Source organism: Hemitrygon akajei, chromosome 11 (genome assembly GCF_048418815.1).
Source record: "Hemitrygon akajei chromosome 11, sHemAka1.3, whole genome shotgun sequence".
NCBI classification, from domain to species: Eukaryota; Metazoa; Chordata; class Chondrichthyes; order Myliobatiformes; family Dasyatidae; genus Hemitrygon; species Hemitrygon akajei.
The window spans coordinates 110,226,123-110,250,197 of record NC_133134.1 but is presented as its reverse complement, the minus strand read 5'-3'; the positions used below and the strand labels follow the sequence as shown (position 1 = coordinate 110,250,197).

Below are 24,075 nucleotides of genomic sequence, written 5' to 3'. Positions count from 1 at the left end.
CCTATTAGTGCAGTCTTTCATTGATTCTATTCTGGTTGTTGGATTTATTGAGTATGCCTGCAAGAAAATGAATCTGAATGTTGAATATGGTGGCATATATCTACTTCGATAATAAATTTACTTTGAATTTTGAATATGTTCTCACTCATTAGGTTATACCAACTAATTTAGAGGTGTACTGTGGTCATATTGCATGTTTAAATATTTGGGGGTTTTCCTTCCCCATTTCTGGGTGTGTCTAAGATAGTAAGTGTGCATTTGCAATATCTTGTGTTGTCAAGTCTACTATCCTTGGAGGTTCAGGGGAGTGGCCTAGTTATTAAGAAGTATTCGCATCTCGACCCCCTTGGCCAATATTAAAATTTAAATGCAACTCAAGAATCTTGGTTACATTATATTCAGAAGGTAAATAGTCATTAAGGTTGTATTGTGTGAAGCTTTGTGATCTTCAGTGAAAGGTTGAACTTGCGTGGAGTAGGTAAAATGCACATACTTTTTGGGGAAACTAGTTATGCACATTTACAGGGAGATGAATTAAGGTGGAAGATGGGTTTTAGCTAAGGCAGTCTGTTTATATGCTATAAAATTCTCTGCAAGTAGATCTCATCAGGCTACTTTTCAGCTCTAATGGTTTTCTTTCATATCTGTAATATATGTACATGTCATGTTTCTCATGTACGTATCCATGATTAAAGAACCTGAGGTACCGGATAGGGTGTCTTGCTCAAATGCTCATTGCTTGAAGATATGATTGATGTACCTGTTGTGTGACTGTACAAAAAGATCAAACTTTTTAGGAAACTAGGTGCACGAATCAACTATATATTTTTGTATTGTCTTTTGTTAAACTCCCTGCGAGCCTTTTATATTTTTATTGCTCCCTTTATCATTGGTTAGGCTACACGCACTCAGATTCTCCCTGTAAGCCACTTTGCCAGCCTAGTACTTGCCTCCTTTGACGCTAATAAAACTTGTATCTGACCATAGTTTAGCAGGTTTTACTTGGTAATATTCCCAAGAAATGCCTTGGCTCATTTTGCTTCACATCATTTATTACTACTGATATAGTACTAGATTTTATTGTGAATTCAAATACTTTAGACAGCATTGCTTTGCATTTACTCAATATGAATGCTGATATTAACTAAGCATTAACATTGCTATGCCTGCCTGACTGATTAAAATGGTTATGTAAAACTCATCCATGCCACTCACAATCTTGTTTTGTCTAAATTGCTGTATGACCATAACATTACAGTCATTCATTTTTCTGATTGAAATTTCACTGGCATTTTGAGTTGGCATAATTTTTCTTCGCCATCAACCCATTGTAATTTTATTCTGATGTTCTAATTAAAGCTGATATCTTTCAATTGTCAGGATATAGAAGTTGCCCCTTGTTTTCCTGCTTTGGAGAGAATTCCAAAGATTCACTTAATAAAATATTCAGAAGAGTTTAAAGTGAAAGTTGATGAGTTTTTGAAAAATTATGTGTGAGGACTATGGGGATCTGGCGTAGAGGAGATAGAAAAGCCAAGATCATCTTGAATGGTTGGACAGGCTTGAGGGACCAGGACATTTCACCCCCTAGGTTGAAATTCTGTTCTCAAAATATTAAGGCAAAGTCTTTCCTGTTTTTGTAAGATTTGTCTTTAAAGCTATAATTCTGAAATATCTGTAAGCAGACCTGTCATTTAACTCTGAACTCCCGATGTGTTTTAACTCATGCAAAAATGGTGCTGCTTACTGAAGGCTGCTGGTTATGATTTGTGTGTACTTTATGAGCAGGATTAGTGACCAATTATGTCAAGGAAAAGGGTCTTGTGAGTAGGAGCAATATTGACTGCAAATAGATAGTAGTTTCCTAGGTCAAACAAACACTGCTGATTCTTTCACTGCATCACTATTTAGATTTTGAGTGCATATTCATACAGTATAAGGGTTTGCAAATATCATTAGATTCTATTTGCTTTGAATCAATACTAGATGTTCATGTTACATGCCATGGTAATTAATATTTAAGATTAATTCAAGCCTTTTGTGTATTTCATTCAACTTCTACTATGCACATGACCATTTATGTAAACAAATGTTTTCTAAGTATTGTCAACAAGTAACAAGTCATTCCATTCATCAAGAATTCTCATTTTTCCCAAGATTCAAAACTTGTGGGTTTAATTCTACTGTTATAGAGCACCAGAATGCCCTTCCATTACACACAAGGAGTAAATGAGGAGGAAATAGGAAATTACAACGTGCTTCCACGCAGTGAAATGTGTTTTAGTATTTTTTAGAATATCTTTGCAGAGATTTATTTAAATCCGTGTCTTATTATTTTCAGCCCCTCAATTATTACTGATCTTAACCATATTTTTTTTTCTTATGCAGCTTTCTAGACAGGATTGACATAGTCAGACAAAGTGACTACATACCTCCAGACCAGGTAAGCAGCTTTGATATTGTACTTTTAAGTTGTCCTCATTAATATGCAGTGTTTCAGGATGAGAGGCAAAGTTGTTAAAGCTTCATACTTTTAACTTTTTGTTTTCCTTTTTAATGGTAAAAATTATTTTTGATTGACCAGGATCGGTTTAGTTAATAATTACATTAAAATATTTAAAATGCAACAAAACTTTGGCCACAGAGATGTAATATTTTCAAGCAAATGTTTTTGTGTTTAGTTGGATTTCATGAAGCCAGTGTGCTTAGCCCATCCATTCCTGGAATCAGACTTTGTAATGTGGAGAAGTTTTAATTTTTTTGTTTGCCATTAGAGTTACCAATTTAGATCAACAATTCAAAAACTGGAATTTAAAAGCTAGAATAAAAATAGAAATACTGCCAGAACTCAGCAGGTGAGTCAGCAATTGTGGAAAGAGAGAGTTAACTCTTTAGTTTAGAGACTCTTCAGTAGAACTCCTGAACGTTTGCTCTCTGGAATTTAAGTTGCAATAGCACCAATTACAGAAGAAATTTCTCTGACACTTCATGCAGTCATAAGAGTTTGTATAAATTCACAATGAAAAGTGTCATGCAAGTTTTACTTGGATCTACGTTGACAGATTGAATGCACTGGAATAAAATTCCTATTATTACTATCATTTCATTTGTAGGTTTTAAAACATTTTTAGTCTCTCTCACAAGCATGATTTCAGTATTCTTCATTCTGAATCCCAATAAATCAATAAGTTAAATGTTGCATCTTAAACAGATTTGCACACAGACATGTGGCATTAAAATCGCATCTGTTTTCTGTTGTGAAAGTACATGTAATGAGCGTGTACGTTTTAAATTTCAGTCAAATAGTAGCCACATTAAGTCGTATTCACATAGGTTCATAACCTAATTAGTCTCATTTAAAAGTTGTATTGTACTGATGCAATACTATGAAATTAAAACTCTACATTTGGTGTGTTGGTCACAATAATGACATTTACTTGCACATTTTAGCAGAAACTAATGCTGACAGGAGCCTGCTGTGAAAAGATATTTATTTCCAAACCTAGGATACACACAAGATAAACTTGACTGATCCACATGAGTTTTTTTTTCCATTTGAAATTTAAGTTGCCGTTGAGTTAAGTAGATAACTTCTCAATAGTACTGATGCACTTTGGTCTAAATTGAATGAAAGCAGAGTTCTATTGTATAATGGTTACTCACTCTTTCAAGACTGCAAGTTAATCTTTTTGCCACATGAACTCTTTAATGTAAGTGCACTTTCCCCTGCTTGCATTTACACCCTCTAAACTCTCACCATCCAACTACCTAACTCCTTCTCAAACTATGGTTTAACAGCACCTTAGAGAAAATTCAAATCATAAAAATCTGGCTATGCCTATGAAAATAAACACTTATTTCAATCTCTTTATGATAAGCTCTTTGCCTTAATCAGCAAAGACTTCATTTATCTGTACCTCATTTTTTCTCCTTTTAGCCCTTTATGTCCACCAGCTATCTGCTGTTTATCTACATTAACAGGCATTTTACAATAACCAGTTAACCTACCTACATCTTTGAGATGTGGAAGGAAACCAGAGTGCACAGTGAAAAATCATGCCAGCCATGGGGAGAATGTGCAAACTGCACACAGCACCAAATTGAACCTGGCCCTCATCCCAATAATGGAAGCTATCGAAACAATGCTTATTATGAGCAGTATTACAAGTAAGAATGTGGGATCGATTGCAAAGTCAATATTGAGCTGAAATAGTGCTAATCTTTCCACACTAATGTGTTTGCAATGAAGTAAAAATACTACAGTTTCAAAAAGATAGCTTTTTAAAAAAAAAGCAAGAATATTTGATATTGTAGAGTTGTTGGCTTACTGATTTGGAGCAAAGTTATTTAGGCAATGACTTGTCCTGAACAGTAGAATCAGAAAAGAGCACATGCTTGAAATTCAGAATTAATCTTCTGAAATAATTTAAGCAAATGATAACTTGATTGATAAGGCTTCCTATAGGAGTAGATGGAAATGATGGTCTCAAATAACTTACATGAAACATTTGGGGCATGTAACTTCACATCAAGATTCACAACAGATCTTAAAGCTTTCCACTAATGTTTTCCATTGTTTGGCCTGAGAGTGTATAGTCTGATTTATAGAGATCAATTGCCAAAATTAGTCAGAATTATTATCAACCATTTGCAAGTATAGTACCTTGGTTTTGTTCCTTTGGTGGTCTTAGCTTTTTAATTTTTCAGTTGTTTTGCAAAGTCAAAAAGAACATTTTTTAAAAATCAGATGGAATCTCCAAACCTGAATTGATGGTGCAGCACAATTATCATATCTTATAGTAGCTAATTAAAAGAGACGAATGCATTCCTAAAATTATTGTTATTAAATGCGCTTGCCGAACTTTTTATCCTGATATCCAATCACTTGTGTTTTTGTCTCACTCCCATATTAGTACCCTAGTTGTTTGTTAGCTGTTCAGGATGTCCACTGCCTACTTGACATATTAAATCTCTTTTCCAAAGATTAATTGTATTTGGCTATTATCCAGCACCAAAGGATGGCTGTTGAAGCAAAGTACTGAATTACTTTTAAACATTATTTTGAAATTGTGTTACTTGATGTGTTGTTCAAAACTCAAGCAATTGTGTGTATGCATCAATAATTTGTGCTTTTGCACAGCACAGTACAGGCCTTTTGACCCTTTTAGTTTTGTTTCAGATATAGTTGTGTACATACAGACCCTTGAATGTATCAAAAGATGTAATATTTCTTGTTAGCTACAAATGGTTTCTCTCATGGTGACATATTTTTCCTTTTGAAGGACCTTCTACGATGCAGAGTATTGACATCGGGAATTTTTGAAACCAGATTTCAAGTTGAAAAAGTAAACTTTCAGTGAGTATGCCTTGGTTAATAGTTTGTTCTGTATGAATTAATATCCCAATAGTCCAGTGCTCGTAGGAAAGTGACATTTATTTTTATTATTTTTATGGATTTATTGAGTATGCCCAGAAGAAAATCAATCTCAGGGTTGTGACATATATGTACTTTGATAATAAGTTTACTTTGAACTTTGAGCTAATGTGTACAGTTATGCATTTGATTTATGACTATTGGTGTATGTGTGTATTCACTTATTTCCCCATTACGTGGAGTTATTGAGTGAACACAAGTAAAGGTAGTTAAACGCAATCTCTACATCCACCATCATTTTGACTAAAGCCACCCAATAATGAACAGGTCAGTTGTTAAGAGGGTTATTTGAATGTTTCCAATGAATAATTATTAAATGAAGATTCGTAAGTGCAAAATTTACCTTGCTAATGAAGAAAATCATACCTACTGTTAACACTTTAATTGAGATGAGGCAGGCAAAATGAGTTTAATAATAATCCGAAGCTTCAGTCAAGTAAGTAAATAATATTTTCTCTGGTTTACCTTCACTGAAATACTTGCCTTGCATTTACTTCTTGCCAAGCAATGACTTATTAATAAAAAACACAAAATGCTGGTATAACTCAGCAGGCCAGGCAGCATCTATGGGAGGAGGTAATAACGACATTTCGGGTCGAAACCCTTCATCGGGAGGGTTTCCTGATGAAGAGTTTCGGCCCGAAACGTTGTTATTACCTCTTCCCATAGATGCTGTTTGGCCTGCTGAGTTCTGCCAGCATTTTGTGTTTTTTATTTATTTCCAGCATCTGCAGATTCACTCGTGTTGCCAATGACTTATTAACTTGGATTATAAGTGATGACATTGTGCGGCTTCAGTTAAAATAACGGTGTATGTCTAAGAGGTGGAATTAACTACCTTGGGCTCATTTACTGCCTCCACTTCAAACAGCTTAGAAAATGGAGTTGACCAGGTCACAGCATAATGTATGTAGCATCAAATAATTGCAATGCCATATAGGCTTTGAGTCTCTTGCCCTCTGTGATTCACCATTATAAAGTCAGTTGTAATATTATAGCCAGCTGTAAGTTAGGCTTTTATACACATGTAGCCCTTTGTCTTTTAATGATTTACCGGTATTTGTAGCTGAAATGTATAACCTTGAAAGCACATGGCAAACACCTTGTTTTTATTGCCCTTCCCAGATCTAGCTTGATAGGTATGAGTTATAGTTCTAAGTGTTTTAATTGTGAGTTCTGTTTGCATCAGAATCACAATCGAGCAGAAAATAGTGCAGTTACCTCTTTTCCACTGCTTTGCTTGATATCATCCCATTGTGCCAAAGCAGCAATTTACGCATTGAAAGGAACTTGTGAGCTTTCATTGCCTGAAAGGGAAGTATTGTCCTGATTCTTTCACTCCACCAAAACCAATACTGCTCCTCATGCACCTCCCTACTCTCATCTTTTTTGATCATTTTATAGCCCACAGTTTGTTTCCATATGTTTATGTCCATAAGTGCATCCTTTTAGATCCTAACTGCCCAGTTCAAACCTGACATTACCTGCTATAAATATGCTGAATGCTGTTTTGGTATAAAAATATTTAGAACATACATAAGAACATAAGAGATAGGAGCAGGAGTAGGCCAATCGGCCCCTCAAGCCTGCTCCGCCATTCAACAAGATCATGGCTGATCCAATCTTAACTCTAGTTTTCACCGAATCCCACAAGGCAACAGTGCCAACCAACAGGGCACCATGCCGCCCATTTTATTTTATTATTCATCCCGCCCAAACCCATGTGATCACCCGGGGGAAAAAAAACCGAGTTGCCAATTGAGAAGAAAAAATCTGGAAAATTCCTCTCCGACCCATCCAGGCTATCGAAAACTGGTCCAGGAGATCACATGGCTGATCTAAACCTAGCCTCATGTCCACTTACCTGCTCGCTCACCGTATCCCCTAATGCCATTTTTATCCAGGAAAATGTCTATCTCTGTTTTGAATTTATTGAGTGTAGTAGCTTCCACAGCTCTCTGGGGCAGTAAATTCCACAGCCTCACTACCCTCTGAGTGAAGAAATTTCTCCGCATCTCAGTCCTGGAATGGCATCCCCTTATTTTAAGATTATGCCCCCAGTCCTAGTTTCACCCATCATTGGGAACATTCTCCCCGCATCTACCCGATCAAGCCCCTTCACAATCTTATATGTTTCAATAAGATCGCCTCTCATTCTTCGGAACTCCAATGAGTAGAGTCCCAATCTACTCAACCTCTCATCATACATCAACCCACCCATCCCCGGAATTAACCTAGTGAGCCTTCTCTGCACTGCCTCGAGAGCCAGTATGTCCTTTCTTAAATATGGACACCAGAACTGCACGCAGTACTCCAGGTGTGGTCTCACCAATACCCGGTACAACTGCAGTAAGACCTCCCTGTTCTTATACTCCATCCCCCTAGCAATAAAAGCCAGCATTCCATTGGCCTTCTTGACCACCTGCTGCACTTGCATACTAACTTTTTGTGTTTCCTGCACCAGGACCCCCAGATCCCTTTGCACAGAAGCACTTTCCAGTTTCTCTCCATTTAAATAATAACTTGCTCTATTATTTTTCCTGCCAAAGTGCAAGACCTCACATTTGTCAGTATTATATTTCATCTGCCAAATGTCTGCCCAATCACTCAGCCTATCTATGTCCCCCTGCAGGGTTTCAATGTCCTCCGCACTCATTACACTCCCTCCCATCTTTGTGTCATCAGCAAACTTCGATACGTTGCACTTAGTCCCTTTCTCCAAATCATTAATATAGATTGTAAAGAGTTGGTGTCCCAACACCGACCCCTGCGGAACACCACTAGTCACCAACTGCCAGTCTGAGAATAAACCATTTATCCCAACTCATTTAATCGATGAATGAGTTAGATAAAGGCTGGTTCAGCACTTCATTGATGTTGATGGGTCCTGTCATTACATAAGCCTCTGAATTGATTTCCCTTGGAGCAAAGAGTTGGTCTTGGACTGAATGCATGCAAATAAGCACTGGATAAAACTGCTGAAAGAAGCAGATTAAGTCCTTGAAGATATCAGGTGATCTCCATGACAGACAGTATGACTGGGAGGAGGTCAAGAGTACTGAAACATTTTGCACGAGGATGAAGTTTGAAAATATGGAAATGTGTGCTCTTCAAAGTTAAGTTGAATTTGTGCATGCTGCATGCCTATAACTGGTTTCTGGATAATACATATTTGAAATAATATTTACAGCAATGGTTGAAGACCTCACATTCAGGTTCAGATTAGTTGTGTTGGTCAGTTTTTAATTTTATACCCACACTGGTCACTATATACCTGAATTTTGGTGCATCTCCTTGTTCAATCCTCCATTATTCACACTCTCCTACTAGACTTCCACCCAACCAGTTACATAAGTCTCCATCTAATCTTGAATGCATGTTTATTCAATCACAAGGTAGTTCTTCCTTGTTTTCTATCTGACGTCAAACTATTATTACTTATCCATTCAAGTCACCAGCTGTCTGGTGGCAAATAAATTGAAAACTCTGAGCCGTAGTCATTTTATGTTTTGTTGGTGTCTTTGTAGATCTTCATTTCAGTGTTACAATATATGTAAAATAGCTGTAACTAGCAGAGATCCAACTTTATCCACCAATGATTAAAAAATATCCTTAGCAAAGCTGAAACATGGCTGACTGGAAAATAAATACCGATGAAGGAACTGTCAAAGCTTCAATAAATCTGTTGAGAGAACTTGAGCCATGTAAATAGCATTCCTGTTGAAGTAAATCTGCATAGATCAAATTACAAATGTAGATTGAAGGCATTCTGGAGAAAAGAAATAATTTTGCTTTTGAGCTCGTAGCTTTCTCACGGAGTGATCAAGGCATCTTGAACAACATAACGTAAACAGAAATGTTTGAGTCATTGTTGGAACTGTAGGCTTGTCTCGAAATGGGTGGTTTCATCCATGTTACACATTAATGAACTGACTGGCCATATTTGCTTTGTACTTAAATCGGGACCCTTGAGAAATGTATCTGTTTCTGGTTACATCAATTTAATTTGAATCAATTACATGAGATTTTGTAGATCCTGGAAATCTTGAGCAACACACACACAACATCAATATTTTGAGCCGAAACCCTTTAATAGACTGTTTGACATTAACTATCATTGGGATTGCAATGGAAGTTCATCTATTTCTAGAGGGTTTTGTGCAAATCATTAATAGTGCAGAAGCTCAATAAAAGAAAACCTTGCTTTATCCTAGAAGTATTGCTGATTTTGTTTGACTTGAGACAATTGCAGTTTAGAGAATAAAACAAAAAATTAAATGTATGCTCTTAAAGGTTTACAGTGTATCTTTAATTCTATCCATGGATAATTCATGCACTTCAGTATACAAATCCTGAGCTACTGTAATACTTAAAAATCAATGATTCGGGCAAATTTGGTAATGTTGACAACACAGGTATAAATAATTTTTTTGTGCTTTATTTTTATTTTCAGTTTTGTCACTTTCTGAACGTGAATAGTCTTCAATCTGAAGAAATTGCTTTTGCAATTTGCCTTGTTGATTTTAAAATTGATTCAATCATTTCCCTTTGCAGCATGTTTGATGTTGGAGGGCAACGTGACGAGCGCAGAAAATGGATTCAGTGCTTCAATGGTAAGATTTGAAGTGAATGATTTTATGGCAGGATATGCCTTGATGAATATATATTACACTTGTATAAGATTGTTTGATCAAATTTATCCATTAGCTTGGTAACAGGAAAGCAGGCAGCAATCCGAGGGGAAAGAATGCACAATTATGCTACTAGTTCCAACTCTGCCAGCTTAGTTGCATAAGTTTAACCAGACGTTGATTGGGCTTTTGTCCATCTCACTGTTTGGAGGTCTTTTGTCCATCTGTTCACCAGAGATGATGCTGTGGTGAAAATCCAGTTCCTCTTCACTTCAATAGTTTGCATCCTGGAGTCAAATTGATGGAGTTTGAAGCAATATGGCCTCAATGCCACCTTGTGCAGTTGGATCCTCAGTTTCTTCACTTGCAGACCCCAGCCATTTTAGATTGGCAACAGTATCTCCACAATCACCATCCACATAGACGCGCCACAAGGCTGTATGCTTAGTTTGCTGCTCTACTTGCTTTATATTTTTGACTGTGAGGCTAAGCACAGCTCCAATGCCATGTTTAAGTTTGCAACAACACCACTGTCATTGGTTTAATTTAAGGTGGTGAAGAATCAACATATAGGAGGAGCGGGATTGAAAATCTGGCTCAGTGGTGTCACAACAACCACCTCTCACTCAATGCACCCAAGGAAATGATTATTGATCTTAGGAGGAGTATCCATCATTAGGCACCCCACCATCTAGGCATAGCTGTCTTTTCACTACTGCTGTTAGGAAAAAGTTACAGGACCCTCAGGACCCACACCACCATGTTCAGAGACAGTTATTACTCATCATCTATCAGGTTCTCCAACGAGAGGGGGTAACTTCACTCATCCCATTACTGAACTGTTCCCATAACCTGTAGACTCACTTTCAAATGACTCTTCATCTTATGTTCTCAGTATTTATTGCTTGCTTGTTTGTTTTTATTTTTTCATTTTGTATTTACACAGTAGGCATTTTTTTTGTACGTTTACTGTCCATCCTGTTGAATGCAGCCTTACGTTGATTCTATTGTGATTCTTGTATGACTGTGATGGTCGGCAAGAAAATTAATCTCAAGGTTGCATATGGTGACATATGTGTACTTTGATAATTTACTTTGCAATTTGAACTGTAATCCAGGCTCTCATAAGGTGCTGTTAAGATATTAGCCCATTTTAGGTTGATGATCTGCGTTCAAAGTTTTATGTGTAGTTTTGTACATCTGATACTGCTGCAGTCTCCTGAAATACTGTTCCATATATGCCCTTCAGGTCTTGTGTTGAAGCCTCATGGGTAACAACCTTCAGTCATCTAAGATCTTTTACAGATCTTTTTCTGTAATTCTTTACATCTTGCCTTCCAGGTTTTTGCATTTCTTCAAGCATTTTTAAATTGTAGTTGCTTGTCATCTCCTCGTCGTCTCATTAAGACCCAATGCCATTTGTAAAGTTCCACGAGACATTTCACTGGCTGTAAATACAAGCACACTCTTTTCCTATTCCAGCCCACACAGTCTAGAATTCAAATGTTTTGAATGTATCCAATTCCTTTTATTCCACAATTTTATCACCTCCAAGGATCATATTCCCCAAACTAAGTTCTTAGAATGTTTTTTTTTTAGCTCCTCACCTCTTATAACACCCACCTACCCCACATCTGAAACAATTCCCACTTTTTGCATTCACAAAGATGTACATTACTATTAAAATATGCTGATAAAATGTTATAATCCAGTAATTATTAATGCAATTTATTAATGACCTGATCCATAATTTGTATTCTACAAATACTTATTCCTTTGTATTTTTAGTTTCTCCTCTAGGTTGTCGTTATATTGATTACAGACCTTTAATCATCCTTTTTCCTTTATTGTAAATATTTGATTACCTGACACTGGCAAAGAACTTTAAAAGTTTGTTGGTAAACCTTGTATCATTTGTAGCCTGTCTAGGTAAAATAAATTTCCCCCTCCATGTTTTCTATACAGGCTCTGTGAGATGAGTATAATTTTTTCCCCAATTGATTCTTTGAACAATATTAACTGAAATTTGTACGTGTAAAAAGGATAGTTCACAGCTGTATATCGTGCGTATCATTTCAAATACATTTTATGGCTAAAGCAATAGTTCTTGTCATATAGAGAATTGCTTCAGTACTTCTTTCTCAACTTTAACTTCTGATTGTTACTCAGAATTCCAAATTATCTGCCTTCCATTTTATAATAATTCAGTGTTGCTTTCTATTTTGTTCACATTTTGATTTTCTTATTGAACTTAAATTATCTCATTACCTCTACATTGCTAAATTTCACTTTCAAAATTTCAGAAATTTTCCAGGTAATATATAAGCTGTTTCTGTTGACAATGATTCTGCCACATAGCCTGCAATATAGCTATAGTTGCCAAAGCCATTAGTACTTTGTGAGTCCTAAATGAAATAATGAAATGAAATAGTTCTACACTGCAGTCATTGAGTCTGTCCTGTGCACCTCTATCATTGTGTGGTTTGGAGCCGCCACCAAGCAGGATAGAACCAGACTACAGCGCACAGTGAGGACTGCCGAGCGCATCATTGGAGCCTCCCTGCCCTCTATTGTAGACCTGTACTCTTCCAGGTTGAAGAAGAGGGCGGGGAACATCATAAAGGACTCCTCCCATCCTGCGCACGGACTGTTTGATCTGCTTCCGTCTGGTAGGCGCTTCAGATCCCTCCAGCACTTCTGGAGCACTCCAGCACAAATCCTTCTCCGGCACTGGAGAAGTTTTTTCCCTACTGCGGTCACTTTGCTGAACAGTTAACTGCCGGTTAACTGTCGGCTAACTATTACTTGGATTGCACTACCTGTATGTATAATCTATATTTTCATTTATATTTATCATTATTATTGTTATGAACAGAGAGACAACATCTGCCGGAAGTAAATTCCTTGTATGTGCATAGGTACTTGGCGATTAAAGTCTGATTCTGAATTATTTCTGTTTAGTACCATTTTGTGTTGTTTTGTTGCTATTGTACTCCAATAATTTTGATTTCTTTGATTAATTCTAATTAATTCAGTCTCATTCTAATTTGTTTTCAGATGTCACTGCTATCATATTTGTGGTGGCTAGCAGTAGCTATAACATGGTTATAAGAGAGGACAATCAGACCAATCGCCTCCAAGAAGCTCTCAATCTGTTCAAAAGCATCTGGAACAACAGGTAAATCTGCAGTTCCTTCAATATTTACATTTACATTGAGACCTTGGAACAAGAATGATCTATTTCAATTCATTGCTGACTTTGTAATTTTGTTTTACCCTAATTTGTTCTTTGCTAACTTTAATTTGATTTTTTTTAAAAAATTGTTAACACTTCTATTTGATCCAATGGCCACAGTCAGTGTTTAAGACAGGTGAGAATAAATTCCAGGTTTTTGCTACCCTTCATGTTTAAAAGTCTAGATTGATTTAACTTCTGAATGCCTTGGGTATAATATTAAGATTGAATTAAAACCTATCTCACATTGCAGCTGTTAAAAATGGTGGTCACATTTTTGTCGAGCGATGCACAATTTTCTCAAGTCTGTCAAAGTATCTGAAGAGATATTGGTGAAGTAGAGATGCATGATTTACATATAGACCTTCTAGTTGTCTTTGTTGCTGTCCCTTAATACTGATATATCTCTATAAATTGCAGGTAGTAGAAACAATGTGACAGATTAAGTAGTGTTAACAGCCATTGTCAAGTGCAAAGTACCTTCAAGATACAGCTGCAAGAAACAGTAATGGTTTTCTGCATTAATTGTGGTCTAGTCTTCATCTAAGTCACAACAATAGACAAACACAATCTGTCTAAACTAATAAAACACAAACAATTGTAGTATTTCTCATCAATACTGAGTACACCATTTAAACAATAGCAGTCCAGGTTCAAAAAAAGTATGTGGACCTCTGGAGCAACAGGTACCTTCTACAAAAGCTATTTGGAGTCAAGTGTTCCAATCAAGGAGATGAGATTGGAGGTGTGGGTTGTAGAGGTGTCCTACCCTATATTTTTTTAAAAGACTCACAGTGTCAGGCTACTGGCTCTGAAAGATCTGTTTATGTACACCATGCCTTGATCAAAACAACTTTCAGAGGACCTTAGAAGAAGAATTGTAGAGATGGAAAAGGCTACAAAAGCATTTCTAAAGACCTGGGTGTTTCATCAGTCATCATCAGTAAGAGAAATTATTTACAAATAGAGGAAAGTCAGTACTGTTGCTACTCTCCCTAGGAGTGGGCATCCTGCAAAGATCACATCAAGAACACAATGTGCAATGCTGAAGAAGGTGAAAAAGAACCCAAGAGTAACAGCAAAAGACCTGCAGAAATCTCTAGAACTTGTTAAAGTCTCTGTTCATGAGTCCACTATAAGAAAAACACTGGTGTTCATGAAAGGACACCATGGAGGAAACCACTGCTGTCCAAAAAAATATTGCTGCATGTCTCAAGTTTGCAAAAGGCCAGCTGAATGTTCTACAGTGTTTCTGGGACAATGTTCTGTGGACAGATAAGAGGAAAGTTGAATGGCAGAAATGCACATTGCTGTGTTTGGAGGAGAAAGGGCACTGGACACCACCAAACCCTCTTCCCAACTGTGAAGTATGGTAGAAGGAGCATCATGGCTTGGAGCTGCTTTACTGCCTCAGGACCTGACTGCTTGCAATCATTGAGGGAGCAATGAATTCAGAATTGTATCAAGACATTTTAAAGGAGAATGTCAGGTAGAAGTCTGTCACCTGAAGCTTGATAGAAGTTAGATAATGCAACAAGACAAGTAAATCAACAACAGAATAGTTTAAAAAGAAGAAAGTTCATGTTTTGGAATGGCTGAGTCAAAGTTCTGACCTTAATCCTATAGAAATGTTGTGGAAGGACCTGAAGCAAGCAGTTCATTCAAGGAATCCCACCAACATCCCAGAGTTGAAGTAGTTTTGTAAGGTGGATTGGCTGAAAGTTCCTCCAAGCCAATGTGCAGAACTGATCAGCACCTACAGGAAACGTTTGGTGAAGGCTATTGCTTCTAAAGGAGGTCATACCAGCTATTAAATACAGGGGTTTGCATACTTTTTTTCAGCCTTCACTGTGAAAGATTAAACAACGTATCCAATAAAGACATGAAAAGTACAATGGTTTGTGTGTTATTAGTTTAGGCAGATTGTGTTTGTCTATTATTGTGACTTTGAAGATAAACCCACATTTTGCACATTAATGCAAAAAAACAGGTAATTGAAGAGTTCACAAATTTTTCTTGCAACTGCACACAAGTGAAACAAAGGTTGAAAAATTATTTTATTAGTAAAAATAAAGCAGTGAATTTGGATGCCCAAGTTGTATATCTATCACAATTTGAATACATGAATGAAACTGAAGATTTCTTTCTGTAGAATGTTAATCATTGAATGAAGGGTTGTTTTTTTTTTATCTAGGTGGCTGCGGACCATTTCTGTAATTCTCTTCCTCAATAAGCAGGATTTGCTGGCAGAGAAAGTGCTGGCAGGGAAATCTAAAATAGAGGACTACTTTCCTGAGTATGCTCGCTACACTACACCAGATGATGGTAAGTGTTTCATTTTAAAAACTTAAATTGTTTCTTTCTCCAGAAGTTCTGTGTGTTCATGATATTTTTACTCTCTCTACACAAGAGATCCTTTGTAATCATCCAAGGACTTTCCCACATAAAAGACTTCCAGTCAGTAATATTTTAGTTGTTGCTTTCTAGTTAACAGTTGATGCTGAGTGTGTTGTCATGTGGGAAGAACAAGTTGCCTAATGAACAGTCTTCCTTTCCATCTAAAGAAGCAACTGAAACCTTTGCTTCCCTGTTGTTTTTAAAGTGCAGTGTGTAAAGAGAAGATCCCTAATCCACTCTTAAAATGGAATCACCTAACAACTATGTTGCCCTTTTTGAATCAAGGAAAAAGTTAAATTCCTTGGACTGAACAAACTAGTGAGCACTTGAAACACAATAAAAATACCTATTCTTTGTCTCCTCTCCTACTTTGCTTTAAATGTGCTCCCAATGTCATTTACTCTTTTGCAACATCCAGTGTCTACAATTTGTCTCCTTAAATGGGTTATCATACACAATATTCAGGACTGTTGCCTTGAGGTGGATTAGGGATATTTTCCCCTTGTTACAAATGGTGGACAGGCAAGGATCCAGATTACCTTTATTTAAAATAATTTCAGAGGGCATTCTGCAAAAGGGATAGGGCCAAGCACATTTGCCTGAGTCGCAGGTTTGAGAAGAAAATTCCAAAAGATCATCAGATGATTTGCTTTAAACTTATTGATTCTAAGATTATTCTGATTTTAGTGTGTTGTTTTCTCTAAGACGAGGACCTCAGGATAGCACCATTTCTTATCAGTGGCAGTTTGAAGTAAATTTTGTGAATGTAAATTCATCAGCAGTTCTAATCTGGCAAATCGGGATTAAATTGCGCATAGAATTGACATCGACTCTGCTGAATGTTTCTCAGAAGTGGTTTATAATGTATGGGTTTAACTGTATATTGATCTACTTCTGTACTGAATATTTAATTGTACAATCCTGCACTCTTGGTAAGTAAACCCAGTGTCACTGAATGGACTGATTTGACCTAGTGATACTTTTAAATATGTGGCTCAATGAAACATGTAGCAGAGTTAATGGTGAAATACTAAGGCCTCTTATGCTATATCTCTTTGTGGTGATGTATGTAAATCTAGGGTGTTCATGTTCTTTTTGCATCCTCTTCAAGCAGCGTGTTGTACAAAAATTCAATCTTGCATATGTTGTGATGGGGAAAAATCATTTCAGTAGTCCATTATGAACCAAAGCACTTGTATCTCAATACTAGATAGTTGCACAGGCCAGGTAATACGGAGATATAATTGAACCAAAGAAACCCAAGTTGTAGCCCATTCAGAAGTTATTGCCGGTTTACCACTAGGGAATAACTTGGGGTTGAGAAATAGACATATTTCTAAAATCTCAGTTGGTTTCAATCCCCATATCTTCAGTTAGATTGCTGTAGACTGGCCATTTCAACACATATACTGGGATATTTGCTTTCAGCCTTAGTTACAGAAATTCCCAGGCATTAACATTTTAACCCAAGAAGGAAGAGAATGCCTTTGTGGATATTGAGCTTTCAGCACTAGATTATGCTCAGGCAGTGCAAGAATGCTCACACTCCTCCATTCATTGCTTAACCTCCTTTGCAGGGATTTATTTTTCCTCAGGAATTGGGTGCCAGCACGATCTTGTTGCTAAAAGCAAGCTGCTTGAAGAACTCAGCAAGTCGGGCAACATCTATAGCAGGAAATGGATAGTTGACATTTCAGGCTGAGCTCTTTTTCTAGACTACTCTTCAAGGGCAAGCTGGAAGTTAGTAGCAAAGTAGATGAAGTTTTTCACATTATTGATGTAGTGCACAGAGCTGGGGCGTGGTAATAGTAGGTTTGGAAAAATGAAGGTCCTCGGTGTCAACTGTCCATTTCCCTCCACAGATGCTGCCTGACCTGCTGAGTTCCTCCAGCTGCTTTTTCTTGCTCCATTTCTCTACATCTGCAGTCTTTTTTTTCTCATTTGTATCTCTATGGCTTCTCGCCTGTCAATGCTGTAAACACAAAAAAAAGTACACAGAAGACACCTGGGAATGCGAAAATACTGACCTAATTGAAGCCTCATCCCTGCCCTACCGATATCTTGGCACGTGTACTCAGCTCCTTTAAAACTGACTTTAAATAGCAAAGCTTATCACAATCTGGAAACAAAGTTTGAGTTGTTTGGGAAACTGAGATTTCTCAGTAGTCCAAGCTGAGAAGACAGTATGGAAATTAACAGTGGAGTGTTACAAAAATAGATGTATACAGACATTAAAATTTTAATAGATTCTGTAATTTAATCTTCTAACATCCTTTATATTGTTAAACCCTAACCACAGTTTGAGATAATGCTCTAAAAATGTGTTTTTAAAGAGAATGTCAAAATGTGTATTTTCAACTTAACATTTTTTTAAACTGTAGGAATATAACTTTATTTTTTAAGTGTGGATGTCATTTAGATTTAAGCAGTTCAGAGAAATGACCATGAGTGTGGAGCTGTTATTTTCTCCCCAGTAAAAATCTGGTGGGAACTTTACAACTGCTCCCTCGGAGTGTCAGACACCCTGAGCCAATAGGCTGGTCCTGGACTTATTTCCACTTGGCATAATTTACTTATTATTATTTAATTATTTATGGTTTTATATTGCTATATTTCTACACTATTCTTGGTGCGACTGTAACAAAACCCAATTTCCCTTGGGATCAATAAAGTATGTCTGTCTGACTCACCATCAGCCTGGCTTCTTTAAGACTAAAGATCTATGATTCAAATTTCCTTCTGTTCCACGCCACTGTCAGTTGAGTATATGGAGGTCGTCTGCTTATATAAGTTACTATAATGTGACTATAACCAGTTGGTACTCACCTCTTATGTTATTGCCTTATTTGTAACAGCCTCACCGGAACCTGATGAAGATCCAAGGGTCACAAGGGCCAAGTACTTCATAAGAGATGAGTTCCTGGTAAATATGCACATTAATTTTAAGTTTTGTAGGATACATCATGGGTTGTAATAGTTGAGATTATATTCAGATACAAATCCATTCTGATGCTCTTTTTCGCTCTTCGTTTTGATCCCTGTTGCTCTGTACAACTTCATAACTATCTCCTCATTCCTCCAGCTTTCTGTGCTTCTGATATGGAATTGCATAACAGTTGCATCACAGAAGGTCATTTGCTCCAAATCTATGCCAACTCGTACTCTTCCAATCTTCTGCTCTGTCTGTACTCTTTATAATATCAACCCCTTGCAGAAGCTTCAAGTAATTGTTGTATTTGCTGTCTAGATGCTGTTCTGATGAATTATCTCTACCTACTCCTTTTAGCAAATGTACCTTAATTTTTCAAGTACTCTGTCACTGCAACAAGTATATCTTGTTTAGCTTTTTAGTGGGTCTATATGATGTAATGCTTAAAAATTTCCTGTCATAAAAGTGGTTCATACATATATGCTATTCTTCAAACAAAAACAAGACCATGGCACTATCAATGGCTGGTACAAATGGCAGTATAAAGTCTAATGAACAGGCAGCGAGCAACAACTTCATAAACTTTATGCTGATTATACTCTGAGGCTTTTCAGGGATCCTCTGCATTAATTTTTAGAAAAGAATAGGCAGAAAAGTCCACAGTTCAGTGTCCTTTATTTGAAAATATTTAATATGTGATTCATTTTCATTATATATTATCCAAAGCATTTATTAATAAAGGAATTGATAAGCACAGGGTAAATTAAGACATCAGCTGGAAGTGTTATCATTCCAGGAAATACAATCAATAGAATCAAATAATAGACCCAAAAAGAGCTCAGTAATACTGAGCAAATGGAACTTTGCAAAACTCTGCAATCCACTGATGGAATGCAGCTTTAAAGTTGCTGTGGGAAGCTCCAGTAATACATGTATACAAAAAGCTGCTAGATGACCATATAGTTACAGCATATTAAAATAACTACTGGATGAGCGGTGTTTGTCACAACCTCTTAGAAAACATGACTGATGTAAAGTAGCTTGTAACTTAGCAGTCTTTTCCTTTGCCTTTCAGAGAATCAGCACAGCAAGCGGTGACGGAAGGCATTACTGCTATCCTCATTTCACATGTGCAGTGGATACTGAGAATATCCGCAGGGTGTTTAATGACTGTCGGGACATTATTCAACGTATGCACCTTCGTCAGTATGAGTTATTGTGATGGCAAGCACTTGTCTCTGTGTCTTGGACTCTTTATTTCTCATTTGACTTGCCCACACAGGGTGGAAGAGAACTGGTGCAGTCTCTCTTTGAATGCACCCCTCCACTTTTGTCCCTACTGGCCTCTGTCCCCTGGACAGTATAAGGTGGCATCACCTAAATGGCCATGTCTGTGTGGGTTTCCCTACTACTTTAATGAAACCCCAAAAGCCCTAAACAAGGAGTACTTGAAGGATTTTAAAACAACAATAAAATCTACACACAATTTGGGAAACGCCTTTTCCAAGGTAATCAGCGCTGTTGTGGGCTCACATAAACCCATAATATCAAAAATGTATCCATTCACAGCAACAAGAAATGTGAAGGTACCAAGTCCACGCTGAAGACTAGAGCTACTGTGATGTTAACCAGGTCTGACAAGGTGTGGAACGGAGATGCTGAATTCCTACAGATCTGAACAGTGCAAAAAAAAAGAAATCTGCTTTAAAACCCCACTACATTTTAGAGGGGTATTTTTAAGAAAAAGTCTTTGGCAGTCCTTGGATCTAGATTTTGGTGAACTGCTTTTGGGCTGTGATTGTAGAAAGAATTAACCACACACACTCTTTTAGTTCTCCACAGGTGAACCTTTTGGCTTTGTTCATTATCTTTCACCCAATGATATCCCGTTCCTGCTCCTTCTGGCATCCCTAAATCCCTGCCAAACTATTTCCTTGTTCCTCCACTTTCCTTGTTTATCTCCCTGCTGGATTATTATTCTTGTACAGACTGTAAAATGTATTATTTTGTACAACTTTATTGAAAATAACTTGTAGAAGATCGTTGTGCCTTGATTATGGCTGTACCTGTAAAATGAGCTAAGATGTAAGTATGTTTGATTGCGCTGTACAGCTTTGTCAGCCCTATCTGCAGCATTAGCTCAAGGTAGGGAATTTATCTGTAGTTTAGTTTTTTTCTGGTTTATAAAGAAGGAAAAATGCTGTTTAGTATATATATAAAAAAGTACAGAATTGTGCAAATTAACCACTTCAGAAGAGTGAGGTCTTTAACAAGTGACCAGACATTGCAACATCATTTGCTTATTTTTTAATTTTAGCTTTAACTCATTTCAGTCTATCCAAATGCAAACATGGCTTGTTTCTACATAAACCAAATTTTGCTACAAATTATAAATGCTAGTCTTTGGTCATTCATAGTCCTTTAAAGAAAAAAAATTAAACATGTAGGCATCGTGTTAACATGGTGAACTTCAGATCTGGCTCCTCTGGTCCAACCAACAGCACCTGTACTATGTTGGTATAGTTTAATATAATGCAAGGTGTTATCCCTTGTATTTGGCCTCAGAATTCCAGTTGCAAATGACATTTTTATTTCTCTTTTAATAAAGAGATACTTAGAAAATTTTGTTTATATATTAACTATACAGTAGCATCAAGTGAAGACGTGTGGATTTTTCTTAAACTTGAATAATTTATGCAAATTATATGCTCAGAACAAGTTGTGGTACAGTACAAAAAAAGCAAAAATCACTGTAGCAATAAGAAAGCATGTAATTTTAGTAACTACTACACTGCTCTATATTTTATACCTAGGTGTTTTGTCTCTGTGAGTATGTTACTTTTTCATGTCAAAGATTACCTGTACAATTTGTACAAAGTCTAAATTACAGTTGTAATAACAGATCTAGTACAGTGTTAGCCTATATTACTCACCTCCCCCTCCCAACCTACCTTTCTTTCTTCACTACACCTTCCCCAAATTTATTTGACCATGCCATTAGTATTGCACTGATTAAGTATATTACCCATCACAGAATCTGCCATAAAAAGCACTGTTGCGATTCTGGTAAAGATGTGTTTGAAATCATTTGAACTAAACAAGAACCATTGAAAAAGAGTAGATGATCTAAGGTTTGGATGAGGTTTGTTGCTACATGATCCAGAGGTTTTAGGTTTGTGACTTTTTTCACAATTGATTGTTGCCTGTGCTTCAGAATCAAATTGTGACCTCCAGATACCCCTAAGTGCTGTTTGATCAGTGAAGTATACTTGAAATGCTGTTACTGTTATCTTTCTCTTTTAAAAAGCACTAAATTGCAAATATCTAGGTCCCACGAAGAGCAAAGATGTAGTCATCAGGTAATCTGGGAGGGGCTTATCATCAACTTTGTTGAGTGATGAATAAGGCATTAGAAACCACATACATATCTTCTGCTCTTCTTTCACTTCTGACAAAAGCTCAGCAACCTGAGTTGTTAACGTTGCTTCCATCTCTACAGATGCTATCCTTTGTTAGAAAACTTTGTGATGGGTGCTTGTGGTCTCAAGTGAATCACCTGTTTCCATGGCTTATGACTCTTGATTATTGGTCAGCACATATATATTCTACAGAAGATGCAGGAGATTGAGCTTCTTGAACTAGTTGTGTTCAAAAAGTTAGGTATACTGTTGAGGTAAACGGTAACATTATCATATGCTAAGTGTGAATGAGGAGATATAGGTTGAAAGAGGTACTATTTTATTTATTCTACACTCTGGCATTCTATAAGACCATAACACATGGGAGCAGTATTAGGTCATTTGGCCCATTGAATCTTCAGCATTCCATCATGGGGTATTTATTATCCCTCTCAACCCCATTCTGTCTTCTTCCTGTAACTTTAACATCTTTACTCCTCAAGAGCCTATCAACCTCTGCTTTAAATATACCCAATAACTTGGCATTCCACAGTGCTTGTAGCAGTGAATTCCACAGATTCACTGCCCTCTGGCTCAAGAAATTCCTCCTCATCACTGTCCTGAAGCAATGGCTTTCTATTGTGAGACGATGCCCAAAGACCCAAGACTCCCCTACTATAGGGAATATTTGCTGCATGGCCACTGTATCTAGGCCGTTCAGTATTCAACAAGTTTCAATGAAGTACTCCACCCCCCCCCCCCCCCCCAATTCTTCTAAACTCTTATTCTAGCTGTATTTGAGGAAATATAAATGTTAAAAATTTATTCTGTGCATTCCAGTATTCCCGTTAACTTCCTGCATGGATGGTGTTTGACATGACATAATCCGTAGCTGAATTACAAATTGTGTTCTCTATCAAGATTTGCAAATAACGCTAACAGAAATTTGTTGTTGTCCATTAAATTGCATTTGTGCTTAACTCTTTACATCATTACCATATAGAAGAGAGCAGAAGTGTAGGAGAAGAGAATTAAAGGTGCTTTGGAACAATAGCATAGTTTGGGGCGAGGATGGAACTTGGCCCATGGGTCTTTGCCAACTCTAATATGTCTCTTCACTTTTCAACCAACAGCCTTGGAAATAAATGGCTTTCTGTCAGATGCAGGTCCAATTTTATTTTGAAAGCCCAGTTTGATTCTACTACATACTTCAGGCAGCAAACACCTTTAAACTGGAATGGAGACTATCCCGATTCCCTGCAGTTAACTACCACTCCAAATGCATCTCTCATTATAAAATCTATAGCCTCAATGTCTACAGCCTTGCTCTTTCAAAGCTGAGAATTTAATATGCAGTTGAATTAAGCAAGCTTAAATTCAGGTTGAATGCCAATTGAACCATACACGTGTATACAGCTAAACAGAACAGTGTTCCTCCAGGGCCAAAGTACGGAAAACAGTTATGCAGTCACACACAGCGCTTAATTGTAATAGCAGATAGTCACAAGTTTTCAAGTGGCATGACCTGAAGATTGGTGCATGGGATGTTGTGCTGGAGCCACGTTTCTGCAAGACAGTTACTCATTTTACACTGGAGCAACTGCAGATGAAGGTAAATTAGTTTGTCTCACTCTGGGTCAGCAGCAAATGAAGGCAATCCAGCTTGTTTTCCAGGGAGCGAACAGTGGAGAGCAGAACTGAGGGGAGAGCTAGCCTGCAGAGACCAGCTCCCAACCCAGCACGGATTCCAGCACACCTGCTACGCCTCTATTCTCACCCTTCCGTGGGAGGCTGTAACAGGCAATGTTGTGGCACGGGAGCCAGGTATCCACAACAACTGTAGCCACACAGCTCCCCCACCATCAGTCTCAATAATGAACTGGACTTGAACTATTTTGTATTGCCAATGTTTTGTGATCACAAAGAGACATACATTTGCACCACTTGTTAAGCCCAGAGAGGCCGCCACAACCAAGCATGCTGCCATCTTACCCTGAAGTCCAGCATCCAATTCAAGCTTGAAGTAGATTTAGAATTGGAATTTTCACTTG

General features: G+C 37.3%; 1 protein-coding gene across 3 annotated transcripts in view; it reads left to right on the top strand.

Annotated features, from left to right (window-relative positions):
* gnas (GNAS complex locus) overlaps window positions 1-23,183 on the top strand; it is a 314,392-nt gene extending 291,209 nt beyond the window's left edge. For 2 of the 3 annotated variants that reach the window (XM_073061497.1, XM_073061498.1), the window contains 7 exons: window positions 2,389-2,443; window positions 5,283-5,356; window positions 9,989-10,047; window positions 13,123-13,243; window positions 15,495-15,625; window positions 18,553-18,620; window positions 19,702-21,529. In XM_073061497.1, the coding sequence (XP_072917598.1) occupies window positions 2,389-2,443; window positions 5,283-5,356; window positions 9,989-10,047; window positions 13,123-13,243; window positions 15,495-15,625; window positions 18,553-18,620; window positions 19,702-19,848 (655 nt within the window). In that variant the 3' untranslated portion in view covers window positions 19,849-21,529. Of the gene's footprint in view, window positions 1-2,388; window positions 2,444-5,282; window positions 5,357-9,988; window positions 10,048-13,122; window positions 13,244-15,494; window positions 15,626-18,552; window positions 18,621-19,701 lie in introns of all 3 variants that reach the window. The other variant, XM_073061496.1, reaches the window with a different exon arrangement.
* The last annotated feature ends 892 nt before the right edge of the window (window positions 23,184-24,075 follow it).